The 13,025-nt window shown below is 39.8% G+C and overlaps 1 protein-coding gene across 6 annotated transcripts in view; it reads left to right on the top strand.

Moving 5' to 3' along the window:
- The first annotated feature begins 4,102 nt into the window (after nucleotides 1–4,102).
- STAM2 (signal transducing adaptor molecule 2) overlaps nucleotides 4,103–13,025 on the top strand; it is a 31,231-nt gene continuing 22,308 nt past the window's right edge. For 2 of the 6 annotated variants that reach the window (XM_044417745.1, XM_044417748.1), the window contains exons 1-3: nucleotides 4,103–4,275; nucleotides 10,592–10,676; nucleotides 12,106–12,181. In XM_044417745.1, the coding sequence (XP_044273680.1) occupies nucleotides 4,236–4,275; nucleotides 10,592–10,676; nucleotides 12,106–12,181 (201 nt within the window). In that variant the 5' untranslated portion in view covers nucleotides 4,103–4,235. Of the gene's footprint in view, nucleotides 4,276–4,300; nucleotides 4,545–10,591; nucleotides 10,677–12,105; nucleotides 12,182–13,025 lie in introns of those variants that run through there. The other 4 variants (XM_044417744.1, XM_044417747.1, XM_044417746.1 and 1 more) reach the window with 3 other exon arrangements.

The raw sequence follows: 13,025 nt of genomic DNA on the forward strand, positions 1-13,025 counted from the left end.
GTCATCCAGTTGGCCCCATGGCTGAGTGGGGAGTAGAACCCATAAGGGATATGGCCTGAATCCCACACTCTTAACCACTACATCACAGTGTCTCTCAGGCTGGCCATGTTTGTTTATATTTCCCATTGAATTTCCTTAGCAACTTATCATACTTGTCAAAAGATACTGGTCTGGCTGTGTTAAATGATATATTTCTCTTGTGGTGAGGCTGCTTGGAGGTGGCCATCATCCTGAATTTAGGGTAGAACCCCATTGTTCAGCAATGTTGATTAAAATATTCAGATTCAACATCTCAAAATGCATAAAGTCCAACCTCTACATGAATTCAACTTAACTGGCCTAGAAATAAGTAAAATCTATGTGACCGAAAAGGTCAGTCTACTATTTTGTTCTGCTAGCATTCCTAGGCTTTATCCAGGAGTTAGGTAATTGGTCCCTCAGACCCACTATGATTGACTCTGTCAGCATTTCCCCTAGATCTCAGGTAGATTTCCTTCACAGCTGTACCTGGAGGTGCCAACAACAGAATGTAGGACTTTTCCCATGCAAAACTTCCACTCTGTCACTGAGCTATCCCCCCCCCCCAAAAAAAAAAGCTCTGAAGCTGAATAATTTTTTCAGGAATGAAATTAGCAAGAGCTTTTAGATATCATTCTTGTACATTTGCAGTAGCAGCAAACATGTTTTCATTTGACATCTCAGTAAAATTGCTAACAAATCCACACTTGTCTGGTGGGGTTTTGTAGGCACCAGAACATGAGCTTCTGCAAGCTGATCGACTACCTTGACAACCTTGGAGAAAATGATTCAATCCTGAACTCAAAAGCTTTAAAGACAACTCTAGTCTCTTGCCTTTTAGCAACATGCATGAGTGTTTTATTTATTTATTTATTTATTTATTTATTGGCTTCTAAAGTTTCTATCACATCAGTAATGCCAAGTGCTTGTCATTTATCATTTATTTATTTATTAAAACATTTTTATGCCGCCCCATTCGCCGAAGCCTCGGGGTGGCTTACAACAATAAATAAAACCACATTTCAAATATTTGAAAGCGATCATACACAGCAGGAATGTAGGCAGTAAGGGATTCCAAAACCTCAGTTCCTGCACAAACATCTAGTTTCTTGTTGTAGTCTAACACTCATCCTATTTAATATGTTGAGTATGTCACACAACACCATTGCATCAAAGCATTATCTAGCTTATCCATCTTTTTTTACCTGTACACTTGCATCCTTTTGTGTTGTTATGAATGACAGAATGGAAAAAAAACGTATGTGCAATGTATCACTAGATTTCTCTATAATTATGTGCAGAGGTGCATTTATTTATTTGATTTCTATCTTCCACCTTAGATTTAGTCACATACCACTCTGCTGTCCAGCATGGCAAGCTTTACTATCACTAGCTATTAGCAGACTGCCTCCACCATCTTTCAGCAGACATGCAGAAATTGTGCAGCAGCTACAGTCTGGCAACTTTCAGCTGCATTCATACTACCCGGGTTCAAAGAATATGTTGCACACAACATGTCGTCCATACCTTTATTCATTCACTTTAATATGAACATTTGCTTTTGTCACATTCCATCGAACGTCTCCAATTTATGGCAATCCTATGTATGATCACCCTCCAAAAGGGCCTTTGCTTGACAGTTCAGCTCTGCTCTTGTAAACTCAGGCTTATGGCTTTGTTTATGGAGTTGAACCATCTGATATTTGGTCCTCATTTTCTGCCTTCAATTTTCCTAGCATGATTGTTTTCTCCAGTGACTCCTGCCTTCTCCTGGTGTACCCAAAGTGTGACAATTTTGTCATTTTGGCATGATCACAAATGAAAGATGAAAAAGGACCCACTTGTTCATCTTTCTGTTGGTCCAGGGTATTTCCAAAGCTTTCCTCCAGCATCTTTTTCTAATGCATCAATTTTCTTCTTGTCAGTGTTCTTCACTGGCCAGCTTCCGTACAAATGCATAGTGATCAGGAATACAATAGGTTGGATGAGCTTGGCCATGGTGTCCATAGAAATATCCTTACACTTGATGATCTTTTCTAGTTGCTTCATTGCTGCCATTCCTGGTCACAGTCTTCTTCCAATTTCTTGGCTGCAGTCTCTTTTTAAAATGAGGATTGAGCCAACGTTTGTAAAATCTTTAACAATTTCAGTTTCTTCATTTTAGAATCAATCTAGTATTTACTAAAATGGCCTCAGATGAAACATTAGTGGCACTGTCCAGAAACATTTTGAGTATCTAAGCTGATCTTGTTGATCCTGCAAAATGGCTGATCAGTAGTTGACAGCCCAGTGTAACCATGTAGTTCCTCAATGTGTGCAGTTCAACGGTGGTTCAAATTACTTCAGAGTAATCTCTGTGCAGCACAATAAGTCCCTCTGACCTCAACAGTACATGCACAATTATCTGTGAGTAAATCCTGTTGAGTTCACTCAGATTTCCTCTTAAGTAAACTTGGCTTTACTTCACAACTGTGGGTATTGCTGGGCCCATATAAATATGCATTGAGATTTACAATGCATGCTTTCTTGGAATAAACCCCACAAACCTGGGTTGCAAGATGTGCTCCCTTATCCTATATACAGGGACTCAGTATCCAGCTGGATTGCTCCCATGTGAAAACAGGGTTGATGGAAACCTCATGCTGGTGATAAACATGCATAAGATGGTGCCATGATTATAAACACAATTATCATTCAGAGAAAACATGCCACTCTGTCATATTCTCCCTCATCCCAAATTAAACCTCACTCCTGCCTTGATAAAATCCCACCAAAGCCTCAGAGAGTGGAATAGGCCATTAGGTTCAGAAAAAGTTAGGCTTAGGTCATTAGGCTCAGAAAATCTGACCGCGGTAGCATTGCTCTAGACCACAGCACTTCTGCAAGGGAAGCTTGCTCTTTCTCCTTTGTCTTGTAGGCGGGGTGAATTTGACTAAAATCGTGTAAGACTAGTTTGAAATCATAGTTTTCTACATTTACATACATCTACATATGCCTGCCTTTCCCGTAGGTAGAGAAACTTCATTAAAATATTCCCAAACTGGGCTTCTTTTACAGCCTGCTGTCATTATAGGTTTTCTCTTCCAGGGAAAGAATAATATGATAAACCTCAGGCTACACAAACACACACAAAATCAATATACTTGTTAAGTGTTCTGATCAAAAGTTTTACTTTCATTTTTACTTCTCCCCCCGCCCCCTTCTCACACTTAGCTTCTTGTGCAAATCTATTCCACTGGCAACCATCTTCTTCTCTTTATTGAATTTTTTGAAACTTAGCACCTAAGAGGTAAGGGCTTAAAAAAAAAGAGTTAAGGGCTTGATTCTTTGTGCACAGATTTGCAAAGGAATACTGGAATTAAAGTCTTTTTCTCAACTGTGTGTTTATTTTATAACATTTTTGCTGTGAAGAAGAGGTACATGATGCCTGCAGACACAAATTCACAGCTCTGGGAACTGCAAAGTCAAGCATCTGTGATAATATTTACTAGATGGCAAAATTACCCAGTGATCCTACAGAAAGCTCTGGAAGGGCATGACATTGTGAATGGATTAATGAAACTCATTTACCAAGAATTAAAGCATGGAATGAATATACAGCCTCATGCTACATAATTAAAAACGAATCCTTATTCCATGATGAATAATCTTTGGACTATAATGTATCTTAAACAGAAAACTATCTTTAGACAATTTTTTCCTCAAGACACATTTTAAAAAATCCTATTTTTTAAAAAGTCATTGAATTTTATCCACCCTGTTTGCGAGTAAAAGTAGAAAGGTTTGCAAGTCTATAATATTTTCCTATCTCTATACGCGCCTCTCGTCGAGGACCATTGACCTAGGTGACTATTAGAATGCCTGTCACGCCCACGAAGGCGTTCTCCCTTCCGCGGTCACCGTGCTCACCTCGCTGCCGAGGTAAATAAACAGGCACCGGAAGGTCAATTCTTAATTGTTTGCCTTCAGCTCAGAAGTCTCGCTAGCGCGTCTTCCGCGACATGAGCGGGGACAGGCGTCCATGTGCTTAAGGGCACTGGGAGGGCGGGGACAGGTCCTTCCTGATGACGTCGGCAGGCGGAACAGGAAGTGGGACGGAGGGGCTGTTGCGTACCGAGTCGGTTGCTTACCTGGGGTAGCCGCCGGGCCGAACGCCCCGGGTTGTCGCCCTTCGTGCCGCTGCCATCCTCCTCCTCCTCCTCCTCATCATCATCATCATGCCGCTGTTTGCGTCGAACCCGTTCGAGCAGGATGTCGGTGGGTGAGGCAGCGTCCGCCCAGCGGGTGGGATTTGTCCTTAGGAAGGGGCAAGTGGGAGGTTACGCGGCTTGGGAGGGCGATTGCCTGCCCCACTCCCGGCTGAGGAAGGGGAGGTGGTCGGCTCCAGGGGGCCGTTTGGAGGGCTCTTGCAAGGCAGCGCGGAGGGGCGCGGAGCGGGGGAAGCAGCCACTCGCGGAAACTCTCCGGAGACATTGCCCCATTGACGCAACCAGGACGCTGAGCCAACATCTGTCCTTGAGGCTGGGGTAAGGAGAGCTTCCTGGTGGATGGGGCCCCACGATACTCGGTGGACAAAGGAGGGTTCAGTGGGGTACTTTTTCCTCCCTTCACGCCACTGAAATATTTTGGGCCGACCTAGAGAGAAGTTACCCATTCTTTTGGGGAGGGGGAAGGTAGCGTTTTAAGCTGTTCATGGCGGGGATTACTTCTAAACCAGCTCGCATAGGTCGGACTGTACTTTTGAGTAGATGAGACTCTTAGGGAGTGAATGGCACCCTCATGAAGTGATTGTTGTAAAGATATTCTCAGTCTCTTAAACTAGTGCACAGTACTGTGTGTTGCATCTTTCTGCCTAAAAGGTTTGATTTGTTGTTCAGATACGTAAGAGGCGCAAGATTCCTTATCTTCAGAGCTTTTGTTGCTTTTATTACGTAGTATATTGGCTGTGAGTTAACTAGGTACGTGCCCTTCCTCCCCCATGCGGTATACAAACTGAACTAATTTGCCTAAGAACAAATTCAAGGATGACTCAGGGCTTTAACCTGTATCCTAGTCTACATGTTTGCCTCATGGGTCATATCTGTCACATGTACTTAGGGAATAACAGTGCTGACAATAGAACAACAGGGCAGCTTGTGTTCCCCTACTCCCATCACATATATAGTGATGCATGTAGTTATATTTTTATATATATATGGATATATATATGCATGTTTTCATAATGCTTTTCAGTCTGTAGAAAGATACCACAAAGTAGTTTATATAAAATAAGAAATCATCCTCAAACATTGACATTGAAGCTTTAATATCAAAAGGGTCAGAGTTTAAATTAACCTTTAGTTTAAAAGCAATTAAAAGTCAACGGGAAGAAACATTTTTTTGTTGCCTGCCATCAGCTGCAGTGATAGTCTTCATTCTTGAGAAAAGAAATTCCATAACTACGGTGCTGCTACAGAAAAGGCTGTGTCCCTTCTCCTCAGCAACTACTTCTTTTGGTGATAAAACATATAACAGGGCCTCAAAAAGGATCTCAGCCTGTAGGGACAGGAGGTGGTCTTTTTGTTATATCTTGTGTGCATGCCATTTAGGGCTTTATAGGTAAACAGTAGTGCTTTGAATTGGGCCCTGGAACTAATCTTATTGATATAACTCATGAATCCGCCTTAGGGGAATTAATAAAAATGGACTTAGTGATTTAATGTTAACCTTGTGCTTTTTGTCCCTTTATTTTGCTTCCTTTCTCTTAGTTGAATAAAAGAATATTGGTTCTTAAATTAATATAGTTAGTGATCTTGGTAATAGTCCAGATTGTCATAACAAAAAAAAGTCTAAAAGGGATTGGAGCTGAAATTTATCATTCAAGAGGTCATTATGAATGAACATCACAAGGCACTTTCTGTCCTCATTTACAATTGTGTCTACTTGCCAATTTCATTTCTGGTTAATAATATTTTAAAATCTGAGAGCAGACTGCTTTTCAAATGCTATTGTAAGAATAGTGAAATCTGGCCGCAATCCTGTGCATGGGAGTAAGGCCCATTGGATTTGGTTGGTTTCACTTCTAAGCTTTATTTAGGAGTACAGTGTTGGCGATGCTAAACTGTTAGAGATTTGGAGCTGAAAGGCAGTGTGCAATAAGTAACCCATGTTAGACTAATACTTTTATTAGGCCAATGCAAATGTCACATAAAAGATCTCCGGATTTCTTCATCAGACAAGCTGTAAAAAGCAAGGACAGAATAAGAAAAAAGGGTGATTTTAATATCGAAGTTTAAAATGTCTGCATAGACTTAAGGTGGAATAGGGGAGGAAGATTTGAAAACATTCACCTAGAATTGAAGGAAGGGCTGCTGAGGACAAAAAAGAAGCAAGCAGTAGCTTTTCTCCCATTCTATTCATATAGTATCTGTTAATCAACTGTGTTCCACAGGTTCCATGACTACTGGAAAACCGGGGGGGGGGGAGAGAAGGCTGCCTTTGTATTAATAAAGCTGGACATAGTAATAGATGGTGTTCTAGGTAACAAACATAAAGTCAAATTATGTCAAATTGGATAGCTTTACCTTGTAGATGGTGAGGAAAAACCATCTGAGAGTAAAGTCCTGAGCTTTGAGAGATATAAAAGCCTCTTCCTCCAATGTAGGGTTCCACTATTGAAATGTTAAGTTGGTGTTCTCTAAATCACACATAGAATGAAGGTAGCCATTTGGCCATAGGAAAAATCCCAAAATCAAGATTAGTGTAATATCCTTATTAGGTCAACTTACAGTTCGGAAAGAATGTGCCAGCTTTCAAAACCTCCAGTTGCTTAATGAAGAAAGATGTCATAAAAAGTGAACTTCCATGTTGGTGTAATAAAGGTATTACACCAATATGGATGCTGGGATTTTTCCTATTCCCCAACATGGTCTTTTCATATTTCTGTAATTAAGAAAGAAAATTAAGGGCACAGCGTTATGGGTAGTTTTATCAGTGACCTATGCAGGCTAGGAGGTAGAGGAAATCTTCACAGTTTGGACTTTTTTGTCCTTCGGAAAGGAAGGTGGCTGGCAGAGGCTCAGAAAAGACAGGCTTCTTTGGTCTCATCCCCACCCACTTAATTGTCACTTTTTTCAGAGGTTGAGTGCCTGACCTTGTCGCTGTGGCTGTTTCTGCTTCCTGGTTTTGCAGCAAACAGGTGTGCTTAGAGTGCTGTCTTCAGCTGGGGATCAGGGAATCTGAAATATACTACGGCCCCTCAGACACTATGTAGAAGTCATAGGATTGTTCTCTATATATTCTCAGTTTCTGCACAGGATCTAATAAAATGTGTTCAATAAAATGATAAAAACTATAAAATCTATAGCAAAAAAAAATATCAGTCATTAGAACGGAGCAAACAAATTGTACAACATCACAGAATTTCAAAATACCATTAGAGTACTTTTATGGAAGGACAAACTAATTGCTGTAGGCTGCACAAGAAAATCATAATAAAGGAAAGGTATGTAGTTAGCCAAGCTTCCAGAAAGAGTTTCACAATTTGAGGGCCACAACTGAGAAAACCAAATGTTGAGTGCATGTCAAATGATTTTCCTGTGGATATACCTTCTGCAAGTTCTTCTGCAAAATAACTTGAAAATGTTTGAAAACTCATGAGAAGTTAGTCCCTAGGATGTGTAGGATATAGGGTAGGACTTAAGAAGTGAAAAGCACATTAAACTGAGCAAATTGTGAGCCAGTTGCTGTTCAGCTAAAATAACTGACTTCATACCACACATCCCTCAACAGGCAGCAACTGCACCTTGTACTAGTTAAAGCTTCCAAAAAAGTTTAAAACCCTCAAGTGAGATGCATGTTTTATGTTTGTAACATAACCAAGGTATTCTTACATTTTGAGAATATATTAGCAAAAGAAACAAATAAGAAATTGTGCTCTTGGAAGCACTGCTTGGTCTGAAAGCTGTCTGTGTCCTGGCTTTTGGACAAAAGCTGTAGTCCTCTGCATGGTTGCTCATATGACATCGATTTCAATAGATTAAGCACAATTTTAATACAAAAACAAGAATACTGAAATACAAAATTTCAGGTTGTACAAATTATAGAATAACCAAGGACAGTCAACTTTTTAGGGAGTCTGCTGTTTAATTTTCACTGTTAGAATAGATTTGAATTCCAGTAGAAAATTAGATCTGATAATTACCTGTCAAAGTTAAACCTCTGTCCATGTCTATAACATGTACGTTTAGAAGAGCCATAGAAAGGACTCCATCAGTTGTGTATGGTGTGTGTTTCCAATTCTATAGATGGCTTAGAAGCAACCATTTCAAGATTGGGTTGTAAATAGTAGTTCAGATACTTCTAGAGAATGTTGGAGCCATTCTGTAGATGACAGTGCAGTCTTCTGCTGTGTACAGATGCTGCAATCCTATGACCACTTCTCTGGGAGTAAGCCCCTTTAAATGTAGTGGGACTTATTTCTGAGTTGATATGCGTTGTGCACTAAATTATTTAGTGTCCTTGAATACCACTGATACATTGGAAGTTCAGTGGCAGGTGGACTTTGCTTTCTGGCACTAGTTTTGTTGTCTTAGTCAATATTATAAAAAGCTCAAAGAATATTTTTGTTTAATGCAGGTGAACTGCTTGCTCTTGATTACAATTGCTATAAAATGCTGTTATACTGATCCTGCTTTATATTATGACAGATTACACATGCAGGACATTAATGTGTCATGCTATTTTAGACGTTTCTGCTTGTACAGCTTGAGTATTTAGGTGAGCTGCTTGAGGATTGAGTTCTACTGCCTGTTGGGGACAGCTTTCCCCAACCTTGTGTTTTTCAGATTTTGTATTATAGTTTTGGATTATACTTCCCATCAACCTTCACCATTGGTTGTGCTGGTTGGGGCTGACAGGAGATAAAGTTCAAAACATGGTGAAGGGATCACATTTGGAAAGCTGCTGTTAGGGTTTGGAATTTTGCCCCTCCTGGGTACTAATGATTGCCTGGACAGGACTTATTGTATGGCCCTAAGAGTGGTTAACTCTTCTTTGAAGGAAGGGTAGTTCCTTTGTACTTAAAAAGAAAGTACTAAGACTCCTGGTAGGGAGAAAAAAAATCTGTAATCTTTGGCCCTGGAGACTTGAAGGGGTTGTCGTGTCTTTTGGATTATATTGGTTATTTTTTATTTGATCTGATTTGGTTTCCAGGTTGACATGGGATAGGAGCCAAGGTTATAGCTCAGTGGTAGAGCACATGCTTTGATGCAAAAGATCCAGTTTTGTGCATGGCATATCTAGGGAGGGCATCGGGCTTCTCTGGGTTGCTGTCAACTGTAATGGACTAAATGCATCAGTGGTCAGACTCAGTAAGATAAATGCCTTACACTGTGTTTCTGCACCCTTGGTGGATGATGCATTATGCCTGGGAGTGGATGAAGGAGTGTGTGCTGTTTGGTTCTTGTGACCCGCAGTTTATTGAACATGGTATCCTCCAGGGTCATCTGGCAGGAGTGGGTCCAAGAAGCTGGAAGCTAGGGGTAGTTTGAGCATTTCTGGAAAAATCGACGAATTCAGTTTTTTGGTGCTTGGAAACTTCTGTTCCACTTTATCACCTCTTGCTTTAGAGATGCCACAAAATTCCCACATTGCCCTCTATGTGTTTTGACTTCTAGTATCATCATCATCATCATCATCATCATCATCATCAGAACATTTCTATGCCGCCCCTTGCCGAAGTATGACATGGTGGTTAGTGTTGGGACCCAGGAGATCCAGTTTCCAGTCCCAAAATTGTCATGAAACTCACTGGTAACTTTAGGCTGGACACTTACTCTCAGCCTAACCTGCCTCACAGGTTCGTTGCTGTGAGGATAAAATGGAGTAGAAGAGAAGTATGTAAGCCATTTTGGTTTACTTATAAGAGCAGAAGTGGTGGGCTGTAAATGTAGTGCTGTGATAATATATGAAGTTTTATTTTTTCTGTCTATGAATCACAAGGAGGCTGCAGAACTTCTAAACAGGTTCTGAAGGCATCTTTGAAATGTATCCTGCATTCAGATGGGTGCTAGTAGACAAAACAATTAACTTTGCAGAGTCTCTTCAAGTCATGGTTTTACCACTATATTCCACAAACTTAAAATGTATACTGGGAAGGATTTTTGAGTGAATGAATATTATTCATCCTATGGTTCATGCTGTAGTTTGGATGTAAAATAATATGAATACAATGTATAAGTCATTCATTTACCTTGAAAGAACTAATTTACACAATGTTGAAATGCTTACTTTTACATAGTAATGAAGGATTCAGATGTAGGTTTGTTAAAACTAAGCAGGTGATACAAGTTGGTGATTTTGTGATTAAAACTGAATTCTTCCCCACCCCTACCCCTTACACTGCAGTAGGTGTGTGTCTCATTATATAAATTAATAATATGATATAAATTAATATGAATTATTTACTTCAGTGGGAACTCAAACTGTGTTTTCGCGTAAGTAGTCTTAGGAGTATATTGAGAATAAAAGGCACTTGTTTAAAATAAATAGTGCTTGTGTTAAGAATACTAAGAGCACCATTTTTTCTGTGCAGAAAAGGCCACAAATGAGTGCAATACTTCTGAAGACTGGGGAGTCATTATGGATATATGTGACAAAGTTGGAAGCACACCTAATGGGTAAGGTTCATCACTGAATATTATTTTATGTGCTTTCTACTTGATCAGTGTTTCCTTTACCCCAAACAGATACTGATTTCAGTCACTTTAGGCAGGTACACATGGTGAAGTGTTTTTTATGTCTTACATAAAAATTCAGAATCTATTTCAGACACCCAGAGAAAATGTGGGTTACTTTAAAACTGTCCAAGCTGGTAAGTAATTTCTCCTTTGTGCTGTGAAAAAGCAGAGCTTTGTTAAGAAGGGGGATCCAGAAAGGGCCAACTTAATTAGGGCAAGCGTGCATTATTCATAATAGCAAGTATGAACTAATTGTGTTTAAAAACTCTTGGGGACTGTCTGCTCATGATTCTTCTGTAAAGTGTATGCAACTAAATATATGCACTACTAGATTAAACTGCAAGAGGAAAAATGTGTGTTTGCTTGAATAGGGCAGCACTTCCTTCAAGATCTGAAAGCAATCAGACTCTGTTTTATCTGAATAAGGAAAAAGGCATGCCAAATTATAGTTGGTGCAATCAGCAAGCTTTCGTAGGTAAGATTAGCATTGTCCAATTTAAGGCTAAAAATCTACAAGGATAATCAGCCAGAGGACACAGGAGAGATTATATCTTTTCAACATGAATTGAATCAACATGTGGAAGAGGGAAGAGGATGGGTGTACAGAACCTGTACAATTTGGAACTCTGCATTTTCAGGGATCCCATTTATGTGGAAAGAACCTAAAGGTGTAGGCTGTGTACACACAGCTTACATAATGTCTGATGGAAAAGGGTGCTAATATTATTATGCTTCCCCTCTGTCTAATTTGAAGGTTTCTAAAATGATATAAAATAGGAACATTACATCTTCAGGCAGGAGGGAAGATGAGGTAGTTAATTGTTCAGAATTTATCTGTTGCTTCTTGAACATTTTCACTTCCCTGTCCACTGAGTTCAAATGAATCTTGTATCCTAATAAGCTTATTAAGGTTATATTGGAAGTTGTAAACATAATAAGTGGAACCTCTTTCTGTATTGTTCATAATAAAGAATTTGTTCACAAAGGCACATCTTGATACATTTTTACTTGCAAGACTTTCCATCCTCTTCTTAAAGTGATTAAAGGGAGGAAACAAATAGAGTATTTTTGTACACAGACCTGAAAGAGGGGTGTTTCTCACATCTATACTGCATGCCTTCAAAACTTGCAGAGAAGAAAGGACTTTCACATGAATTCTGTTCATGTGACATTGGATTCTGCCTAAATAAAATGGCCAATCTATTCTATAAATTAAACAGAAATTGTCTTAACAGCTCTCAGTATTCCTTAGCTAGTATCACTGCCTAAGGCTTTCTGAAAGCTGTATGACTTTTTTCTATATAAACATGCATAGGATTGGGCCCTGGGTAATTAAAATAAGAGTCTTATACTGACATTTTTTATCTAGAGCAAAAGACTGCCTTAAAGCTATTTTGAAGAGAGTAAACCACAAGGTACCCCATGTTGCTCTGCAGGCACTAACTGTAAGTATAATTATTTATTTTGGAAGGGAAAGTTTAAACAGTTCCTTTTATGACAACACTTAGACCAGTTTCTTATATTTGAATTTTATGTATTGGCTGAAATGATACCGCATGTGGTCTTCGTTCTTTAGTTTTATTTTTAGTTCTTCATGACCTTTGTGCATCACACATATGGGTTCTGCATCTGTATGGAGCCTCTTGTTGGGAAGATTCAATAACTAAGCTTTCAGTTTGGTGGGACCCCCTCCTCTTTCTGTTCCAGGTTCATGCAGGACGGCTTCTGTCCATTTTCACTGTTTCTTTTTAACCACCATTGTGCCTAGATGGGGAGGTGCTTCTTTCCTCACACTTGAGTAAAGACTTCTACTTTTGATACTTCATGGCACTGAAGCAAAATGGAGGACTGATACTGTACCTCAGAGGCATCAATCAGTTTATCACCTCCTCCTCCTGTTAAAAGGAGACTGGTTTTCCTCAATTGATCTGAAAGATGCCTGTTTCCACATCACCACAACTCTCTATGTTTCCAAATCATCGGAGTTGAAATGTTCCAATCTGAGTGCTCCCATTCAGTGTTTTCAACCACCCCGCCAAGTGCATGGCTCTGCTCACACCTTTCCCTCTAAGGAATACAGATCTTTCCATGCCTCCGTCACTGCCTCCTTATCATCATAGCATTTACGGCAGAATTGCTGTCCTCCATCCACATTACCTACTCCTTCCTGAAGACCCCAGGGCTGTGTATAAGCCACAGGAAATTTGTTCTCTCTTCCTCCTGGTCCATCCTCTGTATAAGGGCCTGCCTTTACTTACCCTCAGTAAATGCTGTTCTCCTAGCATCCAG

The sequence above is a fragment of the Varanus komodoensis genome, unplaced genomic scaffold, assembly GCF_004798865.1.
Source record: "Varanus komodoensis strain SLA01 unplaced genomic scaffold, ASM479886v1 scaffold9, whole genome shotgun sequence".
Taxonomy (NCBI): Eukaryota; Metazoa; Chordata; class Lepidosauria; order Squamata; family Varanidae; genus Varanus; species Varanus komodoensis.